Below are 24,671 nucleotides of genomic sequence, written 5' to 3'. Positions count from 1 at the left end.
ATCAGTAAAAAATTGGGTTGTTAATGAATAATAATTTATATAATATATATATAAATATAAATATATATATAAATATATATATACATATATATATATATATATATATATATATATATATATATATATATATATATATATATATATATATATATATATATATATATATATATATATGTATATATATATATAAATTATGTTAGTGTATTCTACAAACAGAGTGCTCAATGTTCTTAAAGAACAGCGCAATAATACTCAAAACTATGCTGTCTAAAAATATTTGGCAACTAAAAGAAAAAAATATTGATTTTAAATTAAACTGGTCAATCCTAAAGACTGCGTCTCCCGATAATAACATTTCGAAAAAATGTATGCTATGTTTACAAGAAAAATTTGAAATTATTACTCATTTAGATCATTAAAATTTACTGAATAAAAAATCAGAACTAATTTCTAAATGCAGACATGAAAATAAGTTCCTTTTAAAAAATTATAAAAACAAATGACCAGTCCAAAGTTATCCTAATTCTAAAGAATTCTTTTCGTGATTTTTTAATTATCTAACGTAGTTGATGCAACTTCCTGGTGCAATATACTACAGTTATTACATAGTTAACTATAACAATTTTTTAATTACAAAAGTTTTGACAAACGTATGTTTGTCAAAACTATTTTAATTAAAAAAAGTTAAAAAAAAATTAACCTACGTCTGTGGGTCAGTTTTTAAAAGAGACTAGAAATAGCAATAATGCAGACTTTTTAACTAATGGTAAGCTTAATTTTTAATGCACATTCTTCGTTTATTCAATCTTCATTTTTGTAAAAAATCTTCCAGATCTTCGCAGTTCATTTTTGTCTTCATAATATTCAAGATATCATATATGCCAAAAACAATGGTTGAGCTATTTAATTTAAAATTAAACTTTTTAACTTCTAGGAAGTTTGGTGACAGTGATATTAGTTAAACTTCACAATAAAAACTGTTTTGCTCCTTTTGATAATGAAATTGAAGTAATTGATAATAATATTGATTTTAATATTGAAAAACCGGACGACTTTCAATTTTTGAATAAGAATAGAAAAGATCAACTTGCTGCATTAGCTCTTCATTTGCGAGGAAAATATTGATGCTCTAAAAATGTGGCCAAAATTATTTTTTCAAACTTGCAAAATATTTTTAATATTAAATCACAAAACGGAGAGACTTCTACAATTAGTAAACAACTATCAATGGAATATTCTAGAACAAAATAATTTCAAACTGGTTTTAAAATGTCACAAATTCAGTTAGTATCTAAAAATAGTTTACATGGATGTTTTATTCTATTTAAAGAAATACTTCACTTTATTTTTAAATCAAATGAATATGATAAGTAAATTGAATGGAAAAATAACTGATATATCAGGAAGAGGCCGAAGAAGAAAAACATCTTCTGCCGTTGATCAAAACATTATTTTACGAGTCAAGCAAAACAAATTCGAAGCAGGTCAAAATATTAGGACAAAGTTCAAAATGATCACAAATCATGATTTCAGCTTAAACTATCCGAAATATCGGTTGAATATAATAAAATTCAGCACTTTATAATCGTTAATTACTCACAAAAATACTTGACAAATTTTTTTAACTTTTTTGCACACCGAAACTAATGTGTTGTTTGATTGTAATGATTGCCTATTATTGCTATCAGATTAAAATGAGTAAACTTATTTTAAATTAAAAAAAGTTTCAGAAATTTTTATTTAAAATCTTTCATTGTCACAAGCTGGCATTTTAAAATTGATAAAGAAAACTTCAAAGCGATCTATTGATGGAAAAATTAAAGCAGTTCGTCGTTCAAAAAAGCTTTATAAAGTTTTAAATCAAGAAAACTTGTGCATAATTGAAGACCTATTGCAAAAACGACTCCAAGAAGTCTCTTGAATGGTATAAACAAAATTGCGTCAAATTTGTACCTAAGGAAGCAAATCCTCCGAATTGTCCTGAGCAGTGAGTTATTAAAGTTATTGGTCAAATATAAAAGGAATCTTATTGAAAAGCAAGAAATTAGCTGCAAATAAAAAAGACTTTAAGAAAAAATGGATAGCCGCCTCAAAAAAATAAACTCAAAACAAGATCAAGAAGATGATGTCAATTACTCGCAAAAATATTCGGTGTCTTTCTAAGCGTCCGAAAGAAAAATATTATTGAAATAAATAAATAATTTAATCAACTTCATTGTGTCAAAAAGTTACAAAAATCTGTTCAGTAGTTTTCACGTAATTAACAGTTAAAGGGTGCTTGATTTCATTGTGTCAGCCGGTAGTTTGAGCTGAAATCTTGCAAAAAGTCTGGCGGAAACGAGAAAAGACATTAAGCTGCGTGAGACGATCAGTAAAACATGGTATTAGAAATGTCATGGTGATGGAATCAATGGCTCAGTGAGGAGCAGAAAAATTAACTTTCATTAAATCAACTAAAAAAAGCCAGTTCGTTAAAATATTTTTATAAGCCAAATATTTTTTTAGTATTTTTATACCTTAATATTTTTTATCTACCCGGTTTTGTTATGCCGATACTGAGATTTTAACTGCAGGTGGAGAAGTTTTTGAAAGCTCTTTAATACAAGAATATCATATCCAGACGCATATATAAGGTTATAGTATTTATAAGGTTATAAGGTTATAGCATTTAAGAGTGCATTTAAGCCGCCCGAAAATAAATTTTTATATGAACAATGTTTAGAGCAACGAACCAAGAATATGCGTGCTGTTTAAACGATGAAATTCCATTTGAGTTTTTTAAAATTTAATTTTTCTAGTTTATTCATGTTTAGAGCTTAGTGACATAGTTGAAGTTCGGAATACTGGGTTTTAGTTTTTTCAAGATAACAGTTATGGTAACTAATTGATTGCAAATTAAAACTTTGAGGAAATGATTACGAAAATATGACTAAAAAGGATTTCAGTAGAATTCATATGAATAAGAACCTGATATAAATTAAGTTTTTTTAAGTTTAAAACTTTCATATTGGTATTGTGATTTATCCTCCTCCAGAGAACTGCCATATAGAGGCCACATATCAAGGCTCCTCAAGCAAACTCAATAAAGTGCATCATAATCCGCTTCGATGGACCAAGAATAAGTTTTCGGAAGAACGTAAATAAGAGTTAAAAGTAGTTGAGTTAAGAAGATAGCATAGAGGAAGCGAACAGACATTGCACTAGATGCTTGAATGTGCATTTTTAAGTATGAAAAGCATTACATTAGAGAAACTATCCATTTTATTGGATAATGAATTGCTATACAAGCATGGTTTTCCAACCGCTTCAATTTGATTAATTTTGCTTGTACTCACACAACTCTTAACAGATTTAAACTCTGTCAGTGTGTGTGTAAAAGTTTTTTATTGTAACTGTTGAACAGAAATCAAGAAATATTAGTAGTAGTCAGATTTATATAAAGTACCTATTGCAGATAATATTTTTGCTAATATGATTTCTCCATGATAAATTTGTGTCTATTTCAAAGCCAAGAAAATAGTAAAATATAGCATATATATATTTATATATTATCAATATTTGTAGTTGGATCAATAGTTGGAAAACACATGCAAGAAAATGTGCTTCTAAAGCCAACAGTATCTTGGGACGATTAAAAAGCGCTGTCCCGAGTAGGGTTATAAACCTCTGTAAAAATTCATATTTAACCAACATTAGACCTCATCTATAGTTTTCTACGCCTGCATGTAATGTTTACTTAAAAAAAGATATTAAATGCATTGAGCTTGTTCAACATAGGGTTATGAAATTCTCTAACTTGCTTAAAAAGTTTGATGATGAAAAAAGATTAAAAATTCCTAATCTAACTACTTTGGCACAAAAAAGAACGCGTGTTGATTGCATTCAGCAGTACAAGCTTGAGAATAAATTAGACCATGTTAACTGGTAGACTGAACCAAAAACTATTGCTCCACAACAAGGACATCGTAAACACCTACATCGCGAAATTGTAAAAAAGTAAATTGTAAGATATAATAGCAAAAATGACTGGCACTAAGCCCCTGATCTGCTTATAGCAGAACATGTACTCATGTTCTGTTCAAGGAGGTTCACTCCTTGCTGTGTAATAAAAAAAGCAATGATAATAATAATATTAATAATAACTTGGACCTAGTGTATAAAAATCGTATACGGCATAAAACTTGGTAAAATAAAGCATATAGTAACAATTTGCATTTTAGAACATCATGTCATTTATGTATAACAATCATATCCGATATAAAACTTGGTCAAGTCAAGCATCTGAAATCAATTTTTATCCTATATTATTGTAACCCTATGTATAACAATTATATCAGACATAAAACCTAATAAAATAAAGCATAAAAAATCAACTTGTAACTTAGATTACCATATTATGCTTAAATGTCTTAAATTTATCTATTATAAACATTAAACTTTTTTTGGACGGTTTTTGCACACTTTTAAATGTTTTACGCTTCTGCGTTTTCAATCTTTTAATGAAGGATATTACATTCTAAGCAGATAAGATATTTTATTACAGTCCTAGCAAAGAAAAATTTTTTGTGTTGCTTATGGAGAATTACAAGACGCAACGTTAATTTTAATTTTGCTGTTTACAACACCAGCAAACTTATTGAGTTTCCCGAAACTGTTATCAAACTAAAAAGTACAATTAAGAAATCAACTCACAAAATTTAAAAATATTATCATAGTTAAAAATTTTTTGAATCGTTTAACGCCCTCTTTCTCCTCCTTTTTAATGTAACTTTTCCTGATACATCTCCTTTTCCTCGAAGACATTAGACTTTCTTCATTCACAAAAAGTTTAAAAAGCAGCCGTGGCATAGTGGTAGCGCACGTGCCTCAGAAACTAAGGGAAGGTTGGGCAAGTTAAGTGACATCGGTTAGAAAGGGGGCGTGAACTTCCAATTAAATGTTCATCCGCGGTGCTCTACATAAGACCGTCAGGACTTCTTAAAGCACCCAAAAAAAAAAAAGAAAAAAAAGAAAGATAAAAGAAATTCAAAATTTTTTTCAAATTTGTATAAAAAGTTTAAAACTTTATATTAAAAACTTAACTATTTAAAATTTATTCTCAATACTCAATATGTCATGCTTTAAAACAGTCCGTATGGACTTTTAATTAGCGGACAAACGGAGAATTGAGTTCCGTTACTATCTTAGAAAAACAAAGTTCATGGCAAAAATATGGTGATAGTTATAAAAAAATTGGCGAAACCTCCTCATAAACACGCTACCAAGATATCAATATGCAGACAGATATTTTCTGAGATACAAACTCAACGAATACCCGCAACTTAATTCTATTTTGATATGTTATGATATAAAATTATTGCGTTACTAAAATTAAAATATTTTTCTGAAATATTTCTTATATAACAAGTTAAATATAACAGCTGCTGTGCAGTGGTTAGAGTTTTCGCTCAAAAACAAGAGGTTCCATGTTCAATGGCAATATATATATATATATATATATATATATATATATATATATATATATATATATATACATATATATATATATACAGTTGTTTTACCAAACTTGTTTACTTTTCTTTTATTCATTGCTATCTAAATTACGCCAATAAAATCCTCAACGTATTTCAACTTAATCTATATCATATTTATGTTTTTAATCTATATCATATTTATGTTCAAAGTAGATCACAAAATGGCACCCATTTTATTTAATTCATTTTTTGGAAAAATAAATTTTTTACACCCAACAAGATTTTCAAGTAACAATTATATTTAACCAAAAATATATTCTGCGACCAAGTTCTCGATTGCAATCAGTGGACCTAAATTATGCAACACGCTACTGGATGATGAGTTTAAAAAGTTTCTTCCCAAGATCAATTTAAAAATAAAATAAGTAATAAACTTTTGATAACTGACAACAAACGGGACATCTTCTGAAACTTTTAAATAGGAGTAACCACTTGTTTTTTACTTGTTATTTAGTTTATTTTTGATCATATATATTTTTGAGTTTAATCTAGTGTTGTTACGACTATTAAATAACTCGACTGTTAACTAAATCGACTAATATATTTTAAAAGTCGACCAAGTCGACTAAAAGTCGACTTGGTCGACTTTTAGTCGACTATATTATAACAAGATTTTCAAGTAACAATTATATTTAACCAAAAATATATTCTGCGACCAAGTTCTCGATTGCAATCAGTGGACCTAAATTATGCAACACGCTACTGGATGATGAGTTTAAAAAGTTTCTTCCCAAGATCAATTTAAAAATAAAATAAGTAATAAACTTTTGATAACTGACAACAAACGGGACATCTTCTGAAACTTTTAAATAGGAGTAACCACTTGTTTTTTACTTGTTATTTAGTTTATTTTTGATCATATATATTTTTGAGTTTAATCTAGTGTTGTTACGACTATTAAATAACTCGACTGTTAACTAAATCGACTAATATATTTTAAAAGTCGACCAAGTCGACTAAAAGTCGACTTGGTCGACTTTTAGTCGACTATATTATAACAAGATTTTCAAGTAACAATTATATTTAACCAAAAATATATTCTGCGACCAAGTTCTCGATTGCAATCAGTGGACCTAAATTATGCAACACGCTACTGGATGATGAGTTTAAAAAGTTTCTTCCCAAGATCAATTTAAAAATAAAATAAGTAATAAACTTTTGATAACTGACAACAAACGGGACATCTTCTGAAACTTTTAAATAGGAGTAACCACTTGTTTTTTACTTGTTATTTAGTTTATTTTTGATCATATATATTTTTGAGTTTAATCTAGTGTTGTTACGACTATTAAATAACTCGACTGTTAACTAAATCGACTAATATATTTTAAAAGTCGACCAAGTCGACTAAAAGTCGATTTAGTCGAAATATGGTGATAATTTTTTTTTTTTTTAAATTATCATAAAAATGATGAAGTAATTTACTTTCGTTTTCTTTTTTTAACATATCGTATCATTTTGGAACTTCACAACTTAATTTTGCCCAAGAGCCACAAGCCATCTCGAAGTGGCCCTGAATGAAAATATTTATGAAAATCAAAAGCATCAAATTAAAAAAAAAAAAAAAAAAAAAAAAAGTAGTTATTAAGGAGCTCCCAGAAGTACGTACGATCTTATTACAGAACACCGAAGCCAAAATAATGCTAACATGCTTTGAGTTAGATAAAACTTTATAAGAGTAAATAAAAAATAAGTAATTGTTATAATTAGACTTACTTCCTAAAATAGCCATTCACTATGTACACTATAAACACTTTTTAGCAAGTTCTGTTAGGATAATGATGCAACAGCCAACAAATAATGCGTGCTGTTACTTTATTATTAATGTTATTTATTATTTTTATTATATTATTATTGCAATTATTAATCTTTATTTATTAGTGCTTTATTTTCCTTTCTTTCCTTTTTTTTTTTTTAAATTTTTTTCCTCTTTATCGTATTTTAAACTCTTTTTATGTTTTATTTCTAGTTGTTTTATTTTTTTTTGTATTTTTTGTATTTTTTTTTTCTTTTAAATGTTACTCCATTGACTAGTTCTTAACAATATGAGTGACAACTAGCCTTATTTATGTGAGTTTATAAAATATTATTGTAATTTTCATAGTTTATGGTTAAATAAATGGGTTTAATTTTAAAAACGGCCTCAGCGTAAAGTTTTTTGTCAGAATGCCCACAACATATTGTAGGTGTTCTGGAAAAAAACGTTGACTTAAAAATCCTTGCTAAGAGAAATCAATTATTTAAGTTTTCTTCCAATTTGAAACTTTTTTATTCTTATTCAATTGCATTTGGTGTTGACATTTAAATACACTTTAATGTTAAGTGCTTATTTAAGAAAATATTTATCGCTTTTATTTTTTTTTAGCCTAAATAAAACACCCGCTTTATGAGTTAACGTTAAATGTAATTTTATAACCAGAGAAAAACTTTTCTCTGCTTATAAAAATAAACATTGTTAAAAATGTTTCATTCTTGGGTTTTGCCAGTTTGTAAAGTGTTGTAAATTTTACAATACTGCATCAAGTAAAAACTGCCAATTTTTGACTTAACGTCTTTTGCCAGTATATATATATATATATATATATATATATATATATATATATATATATATATATATATATATATATATATATATATATATATATTCATATGTAAGACTGTGAAATTTCTAAACGAAGATCATGATCTTGGGAGCCAAAAAAAAAATTATATAATATCTTCACTATTAAATGATAAAATAAGTTTAGTATGTCAATAATTAAACATCTCGCAAAACCTGTATTCACATTTTATAAACTACAGAGCTGGGCATCGCTGCTCAATTCTTTAAAGCGGTACCGCTACCTTACGCATCTTTGGGAACCAGAAAGCGCTACCGCTTTTCCTCTACTTTACCAAACTTTATAATGTTTTTATGGTAGTGCTAGTCTGCAACTAGTCCGCTACCATAAAAACTTTTTTTTTATAATAAAAACAAAAAAACTTACTGTCTTACACGTTGAGTTTTTAATACCCATATGAAATCATCTAAAGTGACGTCATATGAGATAATCTAAAGTGACGCTTTTTTTAAGTTGTCTAACTGTTATTTTAAATTTCCTCAGTGTTGCTAATTTTTTATGAGTAAATCGTAACTTACATAACTTAATGTCGCCATCATTCTCCGAGTGAATCTCGTTGGATTCACTCGGAGAATGGGCAAAATCTAAGTTTTTGGTGTTGATTGCGCTCAAAAAGTCTTTAATCATTAATCATTTTACACCATCGGTTGTATCGTCCACAGTGCTAAGTTGTTTCCGTTCTTTTACGCATCTGACAGATGTTTCCATTCTTTTACACATTCCTATTACAGTTGTAATGGGGATGCGTAAAAAAATGGAAACATCATTCAAACGTTAACATTATGGAAATTTTAGATTGTTAGATTTATATTCACCAAAATACAGTTTACACAAAACCGACTGTTTGGAAGATTTGTTTTCGAGTTCCAAAATTCCAAAAAAACCGATTTTAAACATTTTTCGAATTTTCGTAAAAAAAAAAATTTAACAGGGAGAAATATTTTATTTAATCAATATAAAAGCACAAATAAAAAATCAAATCAAAGTCAACATATTAAAAAATAGATTACGCATTACTTAAACAGAACAACGAAAGCTCTCAAAAGCAAAATATTTTAAACTACAAACAACATTTACATTTATTTAGTCATCTTTTGGTCCTTTCTTTGACCAAATATGTTAACCATATCCACTTTCTCTCTCTTTTACTTTCAAACTGCTTAAAGGCACTAAGATAGTTTGAACCATTATCTGTTGTTTTTGCATCTACCTGAAGATTAAAAATTTTTTGTTAGAATACTAAATTTCAGTTGACTATAACACTAAATTATAAATTTGCAAAATACTTTATAGAACAAGAAACAGGAATCTATTGACAGTGTAACAAACTGCTTTTACATACTCTCCCGTTGATACTAAACTCCTAATGTAGGTCGGACATAACATCTGAAAAGAGCTTCCCATATTGGGCTTTTGACACCTTGAAACTTGACTCCTTGAAATTGTATTTGAAAAAAAAAACACTACTAAAAGAGCCCTACCGTAAAACGAAAATATTTAAAAAAATAAAAAGTAAAAAGTAATGAGATTTATTTTACATAAAGAAATTTCAAATGTAAATATGAACACATTGCATTGTTTATAATTTTTCACAATAAAAAAATAGCAGTTGTTGTACAATGGTGTTTTTAAAAGTTTTTTTTTAACTTTAGATAAAGATTTCTTCAATAAGACGATAGATTACTTTAATAAGATAATAAAGATTACTTCAATAAGATGATAGATTACTTTAATAAGATGATAGATTACTTCAATGAGATGATAGATTACTTCAATAAGATGATGAAAATTCTAGATTAACCCATAGGTATGCATAATAAAAATACATTGAGTTAGTTGCAGACATTTTATATAAAACACTAATGTTTAAAGTTTCTAAATCATATTGTACACATTTGAGATTATTTTGATATCACAGGAAAATTTGACATTATGAAGGGTTTTTTGTTACTTAAACAATTTCAAATGGTATTTCTAAATTTATATGGTAGTGGAGTAGCGCTTTTTTTTTTTTTTTGAGTAGCGATCTGTGCTTTTGAAACCCCGCTTCCAAATTGGAAGTCCTCACGTAGCGAAGTTGCGGAGAAGCGGACTGAGTCGCGCTTAAAGTTGATTAATTAAAATTTTTGTAAAAGTTTTAATCAATAAACTTTATTTAAATTTTAGGTACGAACTGTATTTACAAAATATTTTTTAAACAACTTTTGTAACTTTTTATTGAAAACTTTTTATGAAAGTTAAATTGTAAGAGTTTTTAAATACGACGTATTTAGGGGCGATTCTAGGAATAAAATGAAAAAAAAAAGTAATAAAATAAATGAATAAAATGAGCAAAAAAATAAGCAAAATAATGATAGTAAAAATCTGCCGACTAAAATGTGTCAAGTACCGACTAGCCAACTATTTTTCATAAAAAACTAACTATAAATTAAAAACAACCTTTTTTGATGGGGTGAAGGAGGTCGGAGGGGGGGGGGGTGAAGCTCGAGAATTGATTTTGTGGGAGGGTGCGGAAGTCTGGTCTGAGCTGTTAACAAGGCAAAAAGTAGCAAGGCTATAGTCACGTGTTACAAGGCCAAGGCCAAGGACAAGGCCATGGCCAAGAGTTATATGCTCAAGGCTAAGAATAAGTGTTTTAACGCAAACATTTTCAAAACCAAAAACTTGAGTTTTTGTCTTAAGGCCAATTATTAAAAAAACTGTATGGAACAATTGCTGCGACAATAAATCCACCAGTTGCAAAAATAAACCAAGGTTATGCACAGAATTCAACGAAGTCAATAAGAAAGTATACTTGTAGATACATATAATAGCCAAAAACAAAAATACATAAAAATAAAGAAAAAAACTTTTAATTCTTTAGCTTTATGTATTTTTTTTTTGAAGGCCAAGGTCAAAACAATCAAGGTCAAGTCCAAAATTTTCAAGACCAAGACCAAGACCAAGGTCACAGTCAACAGTTTCAAGGCCAAGACCAAAGCAAAACCTTATTTTTTGGCCTTAAGGCAAGGCCACGGCCAAGGACTAGCAACTCTGGCGGGAGTTACTTCCTCCCCCCTCCGTAAAATTGTCCATAAACATATTGTTATGACTTAAATCAAACAATAAAACATTTTAGTAAATCTTTTAAAGTATTAGAGCTATGAAGGAGTCAAAGAAGTAAATCCAGCTTTTCAAATTGTTTGTTAGAGGATGTCTAAAATTGCTATGACATTTTTGAAGTGCCTGAAATTTATTTTTCATTTGATTAATGGTTGATTTGGTGTCATTAAAATTTTTTCCGACAATAGAAAAAAAAAATAATCGTTTTTTAAAATTTGCAGACAGACTGGTCAAAAAGATCTACATTTGCCGACTTACTTGTCTAAAAGGGTCAAGTTTGCCGATAAAATAAACAAAAAATTCATTAATGGTAGGGGGTGGGGGTAGGATTACTCACCCTCGGGGGATCATTGCACCGGCCTTGTCCTTACGTTATTAAAAAAGATCTTTTTTTTTAATTTCAATTTTCTAATAAAGTTATTTCGTATCCAATATTAATTTCACTACAAAATATTTATCAAATAATATTTGAACACTACTAAATTTTTAATGCAAGTGTTTTACTAAGCTATTATATTTAATTCACTTTTCTTGTCCGTAAATATCGGCAAGTGTCATAGATTCAAAAATTTCTGTGGTAAAACCAAGTTGATCCGACAATTTTTGTGCATTTTCAATAGTTAACTTTCCAAATTCATATTGTGAAATTAAACGACCTTTTCTCAACAATGCTGGATCAATTGCATTTAATTCACAATTAAATGTAGCAATTATTGGTTGATGAAGCGAATCCCCAAGAAGACCGTCTGATAAATTCAATAAATTAGCAACGGCTTGCGTTGTTGTTTCTTTTGAATCTCTGGACTTGATTATGTTTTCAGCATCTTCAATAATTAAAATAGAATTGGTGTTTTGGAGCATAAACGGTAAAAAGTCAGGTGATGATATGGTTGCTGTCATGTCAGGTGGGACATAAATTAATTGTTTGTCAGTTATTTCCTGAATCAAATAACGAATATAATGTGTTTTTCCACTACCAGGTAAACCGTGTAACAATATTAACCCGTGTGCAGATTCCTGTTTCAACCCAGCTAAAATAGTTTCATGAACCTTTTCAAATTCCTCTCCATAATGAAGCTTCATATCAGTAATCACTGGTTTTTTAATTTTTATTGCCGTCAAATAAAAACCGTATTGATTTTTACATATCATTTGTAAACATGCTTCGGGGACTACTTCTTTGCATTTTAAAAATGTGAGAGACTCAATAAATTCCATTACAACATTCTCTTTTCCAGGAAGAAAAAAGATTTTATAACTACTGAATACGTGATGTAATTGAGAAGCTTCAATCTTGTATTCAACCTTGTTTTCACCGTCGAGTGAAGAAGCAAGCATTCCACCGGAAAAGTAAACGATAACACCATCTGTGAGCTCAAACGCATGGTTATTAACGTACATCAATTTATGTATGGAATTATAAAAATATGTGATCAAATCGTTTTCTATAGAGTGATCGTATTTTTCTTTAAGTAACTTCACTGTTAAATCGTAAGGTATATACGGTTGAATATCATACGGCGACTCCATTGTCCTTGGATACGTTTGATACTTCTTCCAAAAAAATAGCAACACTGGTATTGAACCGCACCGTTGTGCTTCTTTTAAGATATCATTATTGTATTTATAAACGTCTTCACCTTTAAGCTCTTCTAGTTTTCCAAAGTATACCGCCATTTTAATTGATTTTTAAACTCAATCAAAGATTTAAACAACTTAAAGGTTTATACTAAAAATAATGTATAATGTTATTCATAATTAATTTTTTTATAATATTTTTGTAAACTCATATGATCACTTAATGTTTACTACAAATATAACTTTATTTCAAATTAATGGCTAAGGCGGGTTTAAAAAGAAAAAAACAAAAAGTTTTTCTTCAAAGTTTTCAAGAGTTAATCTTATTGTGCATAACTTCCATTTAAGTTGCAACTTTTAATAACGTTAACCACTTTGTTAATAACATATTTTTTTGGATTTTAAAATAAAAAAAAAACAGCAATTTTTTAATGTAAATATGTTAAACGTCACCAAATTTAAAACGGGCAACCCAAATATAACCAAATGAAAAAATGACTTGACCATTACTTTAAAACACTAAACATCAAAATGACTGTTTAAAATACCTTTAAAACGCTGCTACACGGCAAGCTGCTTTATTATACGACGTTTTAAAAACTTGTTAAGCTGAAAGCAAGTTTAATGTTTTAAAAGTCACTTGGATGGAGGGTCATCAAAATGAATTAATCATATCACTATGTTTATAAAATAAACAAAGTTTGTATAGTAACTATGGAAACTTTTATTCTTTTAAAACGAGATTTCCAGTTGTGTATTTAATTAGTTATTTATTGCACCATTATTTAGAGAGTTCAGTTAAGTCAACAAGGGATCGTCCATAAATTACGCAACGCAAAACTTATGTATGACGTAAAAAACTTTAATTTAAAGGTGCAATCATAGTTTAGTCCAAAATTTCGTTTAATTTAAATTACGCATCGCTAAATTAACGAATAGACAAAACAAAATAGGATCAAACGTATTTAAATTTTTTTTAAATAATTGAGTTTTTAAAGTCTACTATATTAAAAACTTTTCGTGAAATATTTTTCCCTCGGGGCCAACGCTATTAACAAAACAAACGAAGCTTTTTGTGTCTTAACTCGGATTTTTTTTGCGTAAAAAAAAAAAATTATCCATTACAAACATGAATAACATGGGCCAAGACTTTGCAAGGCATATTCACAATTTTTTTGTTTATTTATTATTAGAAAACTCTTCTTTGTTTAAAAAATCTGAAGCAATAATGTCATAGTTGCAAAAAAGTTTACTCAGACTGCTATTAATGTCATTCTAATTCACCTTTTACTTTTTCTCACTAAATTGCATTTTTTCATAATCCACATTTTACATTTAACGAACAAATGTTTTCAAATCATACTTTTTATGTTATTTTTGTATTAATTAATTCTTATTTGATATTTCTTTGTTTGTTAAAATAAAACTTAAATTTCTTCGTCTTTAATTGAAAGGAAAAAGGAAAAAGAAAAAAAAAATCGTTCTACAGATTTGAATGTCGCAAAAGATAATTTATTTTTGATTTTTTGTATCCAGGTGCTCCATTAGTATAAAGAGTTTAGTGTACTCTCAGGGGAAAAAGTTATGACTTTTAGGTTAAGATCAATTAAATTCGGATCTTTATGTATTGATAAATATAAGGTGATGATATGCTGTCATGTCGGGTGGACATAAACTAATCGTTTTTCAGTTATTTCCTGAATCAAATACCGAATATGTGTTTTTCCACTACCAGGTAAATCGTGTAACAATATCAATCCGTGTACAGATTCCTGTTTCAACCCAGCTAAAATAGTTTCATGAACCTTTTCAAATTCCTCTCCATAATGAAGCTTCATATCAGTAATCACTGGTTTTTTAATATTTATTGCCGTTAAATAAAAACCGTATTGATTTTTACATATCATTTGTAAATATGCTTCGGGGACTACTTCTTTGCATTTTAAAAATGCGAGACTCAACAAATTCCATTACAACATTCTCTTTTCCAGGAAGAAAAAAGATTTTACAACTACTGAACACGTGATCTAGTTGAGAAGATTCAATCTTGTATTCAACTTTTTTTCACCAATTAAAAAAATGATTTACCAATTATTTAATATTATTGGAGTAATTTACAACTGACATAGGTCATATCAGTATAAGGCATATCAGTGGAAGCCATTTTCCTCGACATTCCTAAGTTCAACACAATACTTTTTTAGTTACTGACACAAAATAATAACACTTCATCATGCTTTAAATTGACGAAAAACTAAAGCTAAATTCTTCTTACATTTTTTATAACATGAACTTTAATTAATTATTAAGATTAATATGAAGTGAACTTATATTATACAGGAGTTATTGATTTTTTGGTATTCCCTTGATTCATTTTTCTTTAAAAAAGAAAATCGCTTTAAAAACGTTAAATGCACACAACTAAATAAATGTATTAAAAATAACTAAGTTTATTATAAATAACTAAGCAATTGAGTACAAATTCCTTTCAAACAAAAAAAATTTAACTTAAAATTAAACATGTGTATAACAAATTTAAAAAAATATGTAAACTTTGATCTTTTATATTGCGTCATATTAACTTTGATCTTTTATTAATGCGTCATATGACAAACCTAAAATAAAAATTGTAACAGATAAGTAAAAATAAAAGAAAAAAAAGAAAAAAAAAAGTGGAAAACGATTTACCTGCTTTTCGGTAACCTGTTATCATACTTCAGTTGCTGTCATGATGCAGCTTGTCTGTGTTGTTTAATGACGTTATTTAATGTTGGCTTTTAGTAAACTTTAGTTTAATTTAAAAGACATCACAATAGTTAAAAAAATTTTAATTAAAAATCAAAATAGCAAATGCTTCAAGGAGCCAAACTATAAACATTAAAGATAAAAAATCAAATTGAGATAAAAATAAATTGCATTTATATAGCTAAATATATTGTCTTGGCTTAGAGTAAATTTTTAAAGCAGTGAGTTCAATAAAATAAACTACCAATTAATTATTTTTAACAATAGAATGTAGCATCATTATATTATGATAATCGGGTAATGAATCAATTTAACTATATTTAAGGTTAATTGGTGAGAAACAAATAAAATTTTAATTAAAAAAGACCAAAATAAATCAAATATTCAACATAATATATTATTAAAAAAAAATTACAAATTAAAAAAAATAAAAATTAAAAAAAATCACAGGAGAAAAAGCAGCAACAAAAAAGTTATAAATATCTTTACTGATAAAAGACATTTACAACCTTTTGGTTGCTGTTTTTTCTTCGGTGTCTCCCAACACCCCGGTATGGATAAGCCCTCCATTTGAAGAAGGGCTCATCCATACATCTATTGAAGGAGCTCTCCGAGAGAGGCCCTGGGTGTTGGGAGAATAATTTATGTAGAGCTCAAATGTTAATGAATCTAAAATCAAACAAGCTCTCAAATATTAGCGACTCTAAAATTACAAATAGAAGGATATAATAAAAGTTATAAATATTTGCAATTTTATTTAATCAAAATATAAAGCATAAACTCACCATTCTCACAGATAACAGAAGAGAATGCTAAAAATATTTAAAAAAATGAGAGTAAATTAAAAAGGGTTAAACATGGGAAAAATTGTAATTAATAAAAATATGAGTAAAACGTGAACAGTTTAAAAATATCATATTTATATTAAATAATTCTTTCACCTATTGCACATTTTCTCCATACAAAATATATAAAATTTAAAACACAGCCCTTTCAGTTGTGCATCTACCAGACACTAAAGACAAAAAACATACCTCAGAATAATCAATATAATAATATTTACATATAAAGAAATATATAACTATAATTTTTTTTCCTATTCCCCTCATTTCCTCCATAAAGTTGTCTTAAGTAAGAAAAAAAAAACGAAGCTAAAACTAACTAAAAATAACAATAAAATAAACCAAAACTATAAACTAAAATAAACTTTAAATCCTAATATCTGTACGTTAAAAGACAAAGGTCGGTTGTCCAGTTTTTTGTGAAAATGAGATACGATGAGACCTTTTTAGTTTTTTCAGTCCTGAGATATAAAGACTGTTTTTCTACAAAGATGTGAAACAAAGTTAGGTCAATATAAAAGGTCTGGTGTCCCCACAATGTTTAAAGGAAAAACGTTTGTTGTCCAGAAATGACTTTTCACCTAGTGAAAAGTTGTAGACTGTTAGAAGTGCTCTTACAGTCTACAACCTTATCAATAAACTATAACTATTTTCTACCACTCGGTGTAATTTAACATACATATATTTTTTAAGTAATTAAAAAATATTTAAGATTATAATATTTAAGATTTTAAAAACCTGAAATTTTAAACCTACTTGAAAAAAAACAGATATAATAAAGAGTATTTTTTTTCCTTTTTAAAAAATAAAAATGCTTTTTAACTTACTTTCTCCAATAAAACTGTTGTCATCTAAACAGAAAAGCAAACAGATATTTAAGTTGATTCTTTATTAAATCTACTTTAATTACTTCAATAAAAAAATAAATATTTATTCTTTCTAGATTGAACTAATTTACAAAAATTTTCGTCCAAACCATTTTATTATTGTAAAGTTAATTTAAATTATGTAACTATAATTCATTTCTCCTAAATAGTTATAATCTGGAATAGTATTACTTCTTGCTATACAGTGCATTCTTTCGTATCTAGCAGCATTTCTAGCATTTTGTCGATTATTAATTTCATCTCGCCTAAGCCTATCTCTTTTAGGGTTGCAAGATATCTGGTTTTTACGGAGGAGAACACAATAAAAAAAATTACTTGTACAGGTTTGGCGCTGTATTCTCCTCCGTAAAAACCGGACATCTGGTAATTCTAATCTCTTTCATTTCTGCAACGATTATTTTTAACTTGCCTAACCAAGCTCTCCTCATTTGGGTTCGAATTATTTGCTGTTTGCCGAGAAGCATTTCTAGCATTTTGTCAATTATTAATTTCATCTCGTCTAAGCCTATCTCTTTCATTTCTGCGACAATTAACTTGCCTATTAACATTTCCATTATCTAAACTAATATCTGCTTCTAGCCTAATATCATCCATTTAAACTTCACTTTTAATTGGAAGTAGTAACAAAAAATCTTAAACGAATCTCGAAGATTGTGATCTTTCCTATATAATTTTTTTCTACTCTAAATAGTACACACAAATAATTTTTATATTAAAAAAACTGTCATTTAAAATAAATTATACAATAATCTTATGACTTTAAAAAAATATAGCAAATAATAGTTAAAACAAATTATTAAAAACCTGCAATTCTAATAATAAACATACTGCTAACACAGAAAAATTAAAAAAACAACGTTGTAAACCCTTTTTTGCAAACTTCAATATTATTTCTTTAAAAAAATTATTAGTAAACGTTTTTAAAAAATTCACAAAACTTTACAATATTTTGGTCTTCTATACCACATAAATACATCATCTAATAAATCTGAAATAAAAAATGTAACAAATAAGTAAATAAATAAGAAAAACATTAGATACAAAAAATGAAAATCAATGTACCTTATAGAGAAAAGCTCTTGTGATTTACCAGAGTAGTAGTTATTAAATATTATTATTTTATGTTAGCTTTTAGAAAATAATTTATGCTGGTACATCATGATTTCTAGATATTTATAGCAAAATCATGTAATAAACAGCGTTAAAGACAAAAAATCAAATTGAGATAAAACAAATTGCATAAATGGCAAAATAATTTGTCTTGGCTTTTAGTGAATAATTAAGAGCAGTGAGATCTAATAATGAAATTACCTATTTATCATTTTTAACAACAGTCACCAACGCGAAAGTAAGCCAAATGTCTATCAACTCAAAAGATAACAAAAAAACAACATCTCAACAACAAAATACAACAATAGAACACACCATAAGCTAATAAAACATGCATATAGCATAACTTAAGTAACATAACATTCATATGTAACAAAACATTAGAAACAACATTACGCAAAATGTAATTAAAATACATTATTATGTATTTTCATAATAATTAATAATAAAGGCTTGAAAACACCAAGACCTAAAACAGTATCAGTTTGACACTAAACAATGTCGTGGAATCCTCTGCTATAAGTACATCACTTAGCTGACATGGTTGACAAATCTTGCTCTACACGTTTACCAAGTCACAGCACTTTGAAAACATGGAAGCAACATAATATAAACATATGTACCAACTATAAGCACAGTATATATATTTAACCTTATATACATATTTAAACACTTTTTTAAAATAACTATATAACACATATTAACACATACAAAAACAATAAAAAAACACTTTATATTATTATAAGAACACATTGATAAAACAACTATAAAGCACATATTACCACATACACATACTTATTAAAAAAGCATACATGCAAACAATAAACATGTGCAAACAAAAATTTTAAAAATGACGCGAGAAAATTAAAAAGATTTAAAGTAAACAAAATAAATATATACAAACAATACTCTTTACCTTCACTTTTTTTTTTCATAAGTACTGTAATCCTAACAACAGAATTTAACCTTTACATACAATAACATGTGACATGTCATGTCAGTGTTGACACAAAATTTTAATTTATTTTTCTAAATTTTCTAAAAAAGAACAAAAATAGTTAAAAGCATCACAGAAATTTCAAAGTAGTAAAAACCAATTTTATGGAAATAGCATTAGTATGACTTTTTTGTGGTATAAAAAATAATTAGTTCTCACGCATACCCCTATTTTCCTTTTAAAAAATTAAATATAAGCCCAATAAAAACTAAACTACTAAAAAAAATAACCCTAACCTCCTGAAATAACTTTGAACAGTCGTAACTTTTAAATGATTTAAATGTTACGACTATTCAAAGTTATATCAGGGAGTTAAATGAGGGAATTAACTTTAAACTGAGTTAAATGAGAGTTAAATGGGGTTAAGGTGGCTGGCTACCCACTATTACAAGTCTAAAAAAAAATTTTTTTTTCCTTCAATTTTTTGGAAGTTTTAACCTTTATAAATAATAAAATATATAACAATGGAAGAAAAATTAAAAGTTTGCCCTAATTTTGTTCCTTAAAAATGGGTAAACATCCAAAAGTTCCTTAGCAACGGCCTTAGTGACAGCTGGAACTTTTTTTCTCCAGAACTAATATGCACTTTTTCTTCATATTTTTACTGTACCTTAACCAAGTTCTTATCTGCACTGTTAAGTTATTCCCGAGCTAAATGACAATGGTTAAAAGTACTAAAATCAGACCATATTTGAATTTGTAACTTTTTATTTTTGAATTTTTTTTTTTCCAATGCGTTTTTTCTCTATTTAAAGATTTTCTACCTTCTAACAAAGATATCTTTGGTTTCGATCAATATTTTTCTTTGAAATTTTTTACAGAGATAAAACATAGTTAGATGAATGTGCTGAGTCAAAAATATATATACTATGATATCCCATTCAAATTAAAATTTGGGTCAATGGGGCCATTTTTAAGGGATTTATACTAAATTGTAAATTTCAGAGAATTAAATGAAAAAATCAGTTTTATTTTTGACTCAACACACAGTTCATATAAGAAGCAAGGTTTTTGAAAAGTTTTACTTGATTTGGAAAACTCTGCAACTAGTTATCCTTGTTAGAAAATATGTAATTTTTGAGTTAATTATGCGCATAATTAATGACGTAATATTAAAATTATAGATTTTTTGTATTTTTTTGTCTCATTTGATTCTGATGCAATTGAAATATTTGAATATGGGGGGATAAAAGGGTTCATTTAAAGATTATACTTAAATAGTAGGTAGTCACCTTAAATGAGGGACCCTTGTAACCCTCGTGGGGTTAAATGAAGGACCCTTCTAACCCTCGTGGGGTTAAATGAGGGACCCTTTTAACCCTCATGGGGTTAAATAAGGGACCCTTTTAACCCTCATGGGGTTCAATGAGGAACTTTAAACTTTTTATAGTCATAAATTGTTAAAAGATTTTTTGACAAAGTTTGCAATCTGATGAATTTTGATCTAATTTATCTTAAAATTAAAAAAATTATTTTAAGAGACGTAGTTCTTAGAAGTGGGTCGAAATGAGGATAGCTCTAATTATCTAAATTTTTCACACTTACCACCATCCTTTACCCCAGGTTATCAAAGTTGATCAATAAATATCAAATTTCATAAAAAAAATTTCTATTTTAATAAATGAGAAATATTTTTTCAGATAGACACACACAAAAAAAATTCGAAAAGTTTTTTTAGTGAGTGGTGGTAAGTGGGAAGGAGAAAGGGCAAGGGATTGGAAAATCATCTCAAACACCACAAGATTATGCTCACGACCATGTAATAAGAGTTTCAGAAATGTATTTGCGAACTGAAGTTGTGCATTTCGACTTTACTTATTTGCCAAAACTGATTGGAATCTCGATAAATCAGTTAAAGAGCCTAGTAACCTAAGAAGTATATAAAATGTTCAAAAGAAATTTAAACCTATTTAATGAATAGTCGCACGTAGCGTCGCGTAGTGGAAATTGGATTTTACTCACTTTTTTGAAAAATGTTTTCAATTTTATTTTCTTAAATATTCTTTAACCAAAAAAAGTTTGATTTTTAAAAAAAAGTTTATTCCAAATTTTTAAATTTGTCATTTTAATTACGGTATTTTCAAAGGGTAAAAAAACTTTTTTTACTAAATATTTATTACACATGACACAAATTTCGAAATTTGTAAATTAAAAACCAAACAAAAAAACCAAAAATAAAGTTTGAACCATTGTTTTATTGTTGTCGTAAAGATTTATTGAATTGACCATGCTACTACAGAGGCAGCCAAATTTTTATTTATCTAAAATTTTTTGCAATAAATTGACTTTTTATAAGTAAAACAATAATCTGGCTACCTCTGTAGTAACACGGTATAAAATCAATTTAACTGTAGTCGCTTTTATTAAAAACCGGACTGTTAACAGCTTTTGTTAAGTATAAAAAACAAAATTGGATGCGGAACGGTACATTTTTCCTTTTTTACGTTATAAATTCTAAGTTAAGTGTGGTTTAATGTTTTATAATGGTTTCTTTTAATCTTTCAAAGCAAACATTTGTCTGATGATTTTCGTCCGAGGCATTTTTTCACAAGTAATGAATCTGCATGTGCTATAATTTGGCGGTCCAAGTTTTTATAACTTTATGCTGGTTGCGCAGTGAGTAAAAACACCGTGACGCACGGTGAATTTCAACATTTTCAAAAGTCTTGCTTTTAATTTAATAGAAACTTGTGGAAAAAGCAAAAAGTTCTTACTAAACATAAACATTTTTGGTTAAAAATCAACGATGCAAATATCTCTTGAAATTATAGTATAATTCATATATTCAGGGTCAGACTAGTTGGTAGTAGTAGAAAATCATTTAACAAAATTTTTTTTCATTTAACACTGTGTTTCATGAAACACACAGTTTTTTCATTTAACACAGTGTTTCATAAAACACAATTTTAAATGAAAAAAAATTTTTTTAAGTGATTTTCTACTACTTTATAATCGCTCTGTTCTTTTTAGAACATTGAGTACACGATTTTGTAGAATACATTTTAAAATTGTTTAAATATATATATATATATATATATATATATATATATATATATATATATATATATATATATATATATATATATATATATATATATATATATATATATATATATATATATATATATATATATATATATATATATATATATATATGTATGTATGTATAAACAATTTTAAAAATAGTAACAAATTTCTTAATTTGTTCAAAATATATTTTAACTTCGAGAATGACCTTTCGCAAGCAATTTGTGATGAGGATAATGTCAAAACAAATTTACAACAAACAATACATTTTTTGCAAGATTTTTATTTATTCTGTGGCTGTCGCTGTTTTCTACTGCTGTAAAGACAGTTTCTTAGATGATTATCTTTTGGCTAAAAATTAGGATAATTGCCCATCTTTCTTTGGGTGTCTCGAAAGGTAATAAGCTAACAAGTAAAAAAAAGAACAACAAATTTTTAATTTACTGGTATTAGAAACTGTTTATGCGTACAGGTGTGATGGTGTTGCACAAACAACAACAAATTTAAAATCTACGCAACTATAAAATAAATAGTTTTACATTTGGTTACTAATTAGGTTTGATTACATTAATATAATGCTACTTTTGATCCGTTCAAGATTGCCATCAAAATTTATATAATTAGCCGGCAGATGTATGCCGGCAGATGTGCATAATAGAACATTTATATCTTAGCACAAAATATCTTTATTTCTGGTCTATAAAAAGCTATAGTCTAATTTAGGAAGAAACAAAGTTATTATAATTTCAATTGAATTTCTATTTAGTCTAACTAAAAATAACATACCGACCCACTGGAAATATTGTGGTATCCCGGCGGCCCAGTCCAAGCATATTGTATATATGTATATATATATTATGTTGTATGTATATATGAAGTTGTTATTATTTAATGCGTTTTGAATATTATAGTATATTATATTATATTTTATATATATATATATATATATATATATATATATATATATATATATATATATATATATATATATATATATATATATACATATATATATATATATATATATATATATATATATATATATATATATATATATATATATATATATATATATATATATATATATATATAATATTTTCTTGTTATACGATAAAATGTTATTAAAATTCAATAAATACGGCTGCGTATAAATTTTTGATAAAATATATATTTTTTGTTTTTATTTTATTATGAATCAAAATATAATAATATATATTAAAACAAAAACAAAAACAAATGTATTTTTTCAAAAAAGTTCATACGCAGCATTTATTGAATTTTAATATATATATATATATATATATATATATATATATATATATATATATATATATATATATATATATATATAAATAAATATATATAGGGTAGGGTGGGGCAAGATGACCCGTGGGGCAAGAAGTCTTTTTGCTTATGTGAGAGTATCATAGAACGGTAATGTTTTATCCCTCTATAATACTATTCATAAAGTTAATAAAAAAAGTTTTTAATATTGCTGGTAGGTGAGGTTTAAATCGGTTTATAACTTTCTGGACTATTTTGTTAGTAAGTTGCTTCTAATTTTGAATGTTTGTTGGATTGGCAATACTTATGCGATTTAGGTAAGAAACGTGTTGTTTTATAGAGAATTTATCCCACAATAATATATAGTCAAGAAATTTTAAACTGAGCAATAAAATTAATTTTATTTGTATTAAACTTGCACTTACTACAGATGAGGCAAGATATCCTCGGTTACGTGGGGTAAGATGCCCTCAAAGGGCTTCTTGCGTCGTGGTTTTACAGAGTTTCTACCATTTTTAAAGTGTGTTTAGAACATAAAAACGTTTCCTAATTTAGTTATTGGCAATGTTTATATGTTGGTTTATATGTTGATAACTATTGTACATATTTATAAATAGCTTTTTAAAATAATTTTATATATTAAGTAAATGTTATAATGTAGGGGAGACCGGGGCTAGTTGGCTCGGTTTTTACTCTATGAGCTCTGTAGCCCTAACAGTACATTTTTTTAAAAATATTAAAGTGTAGTCTTAAAGAGTATGGATTAGGGTATCTTATAAAATTTGCATTTATTTAAAAAAAAAATTCTTGGGGCCTTTCCGGACCCTCAAAAAAAAAAAAAAAATTTGCGCCAACTTACCCCACCACGGGGTAAGTTGGCGCAAACTATAAAAATGATTATTAATGCACTATTAAGTGCAAAATTAATAGAAACTTTTTTAAAA

At 27.3% G+C, this 24,671-nt stretch overlaps 1 protein-coding gene and 2 long non-coding RNA genes across 3 annotated transcripts; all 3 read right to left on the bottom strand.

Moving 5' to 3' along the window:
* Positions 1-9,078: 9,078 nt before the first annotated feature.
* LOC136086652 (uncharacterized) lies at positions 9,079-9,692 on the bottom strand. The gene is made up of 2 exons (XR_010641497.1): positions 9,498-9,692; positions 9,079-9,365 (listed from the first exon to the last, which is right to left on the bottom strand). It is a non-coding gene; the product is annotated as an uncharacterized LOC136086652 (long non-coding RNA).
* Positions 9,693-11,644: 1,952 nt separating this feature from the next.
* On the bottom strand, positions 11,645-13,486 carry LOC101235494 (uncharacterized). Its single transcript, XM_065808283.1, has 2 exons — positions 13,384-13,486; positions 11,645-12,986 (listed from the first exon to the last, which is right to left on the bottom strand). Exon 2 carries the CDS (start codon positions 12,932-12,934, stop codon positions 11,780-11,782), a length of 1,155 nt encoding a protein of 384 aa, XP_065664355.1. The 5' UTR covers positions 12,935-12,986; positions 13,384-13,486; the 3' UTR covers positions 11,645-11,779.
* A 2,779-nt stretch (positions 13,487-16,265) lies between these two features.
* Positions 16,266-17,371, bottom strand: LOC136086651 (uncharacterized). Its single transcript, XR_010641496.1, has 3 exons — positions 17,250-17,371; positions 16,522-16,595; positions 16,266-16,392 (listed from the first exon to the last, which is right to left on the bottom strand). It is a non-coding gene; the product is annotated as an uncharacterized LOC136086651 (long non-coding RNA).
* Between the last annotated feature and the right edge of the window lie 7,300 nt (positions 17,372-24,671).

Source organism: Hydra vulgaris, chromosome 10 (genome assembly GCF_038396675.1).
Source record: "Hydra vulgaris chromosome 10, alternate assembly HydraT2T_AEP".
Classification (NCBI taxonomy): domain Eukaryota; kingdom Metazoa; phylum Cnidaria; class Hydrozoa; order Anthoathecata; family Hydridae; genus Hydra; species Hydra vulgaris.
Note: the sequence above shows the minus strand (reverse complement) of the source record. Positions and strands in the feature narration are given on the sequence as shown.

Excerpts from the sequence above, each read along its gene's own strand:
- LOC101235494 (XM_065808283.1), bottom strand. The coding sequence starts at position 12,934 with ATGGCGGTATACTTTGGAAAACTAGAAGAGCTTAAAGGTGAAGACGTT.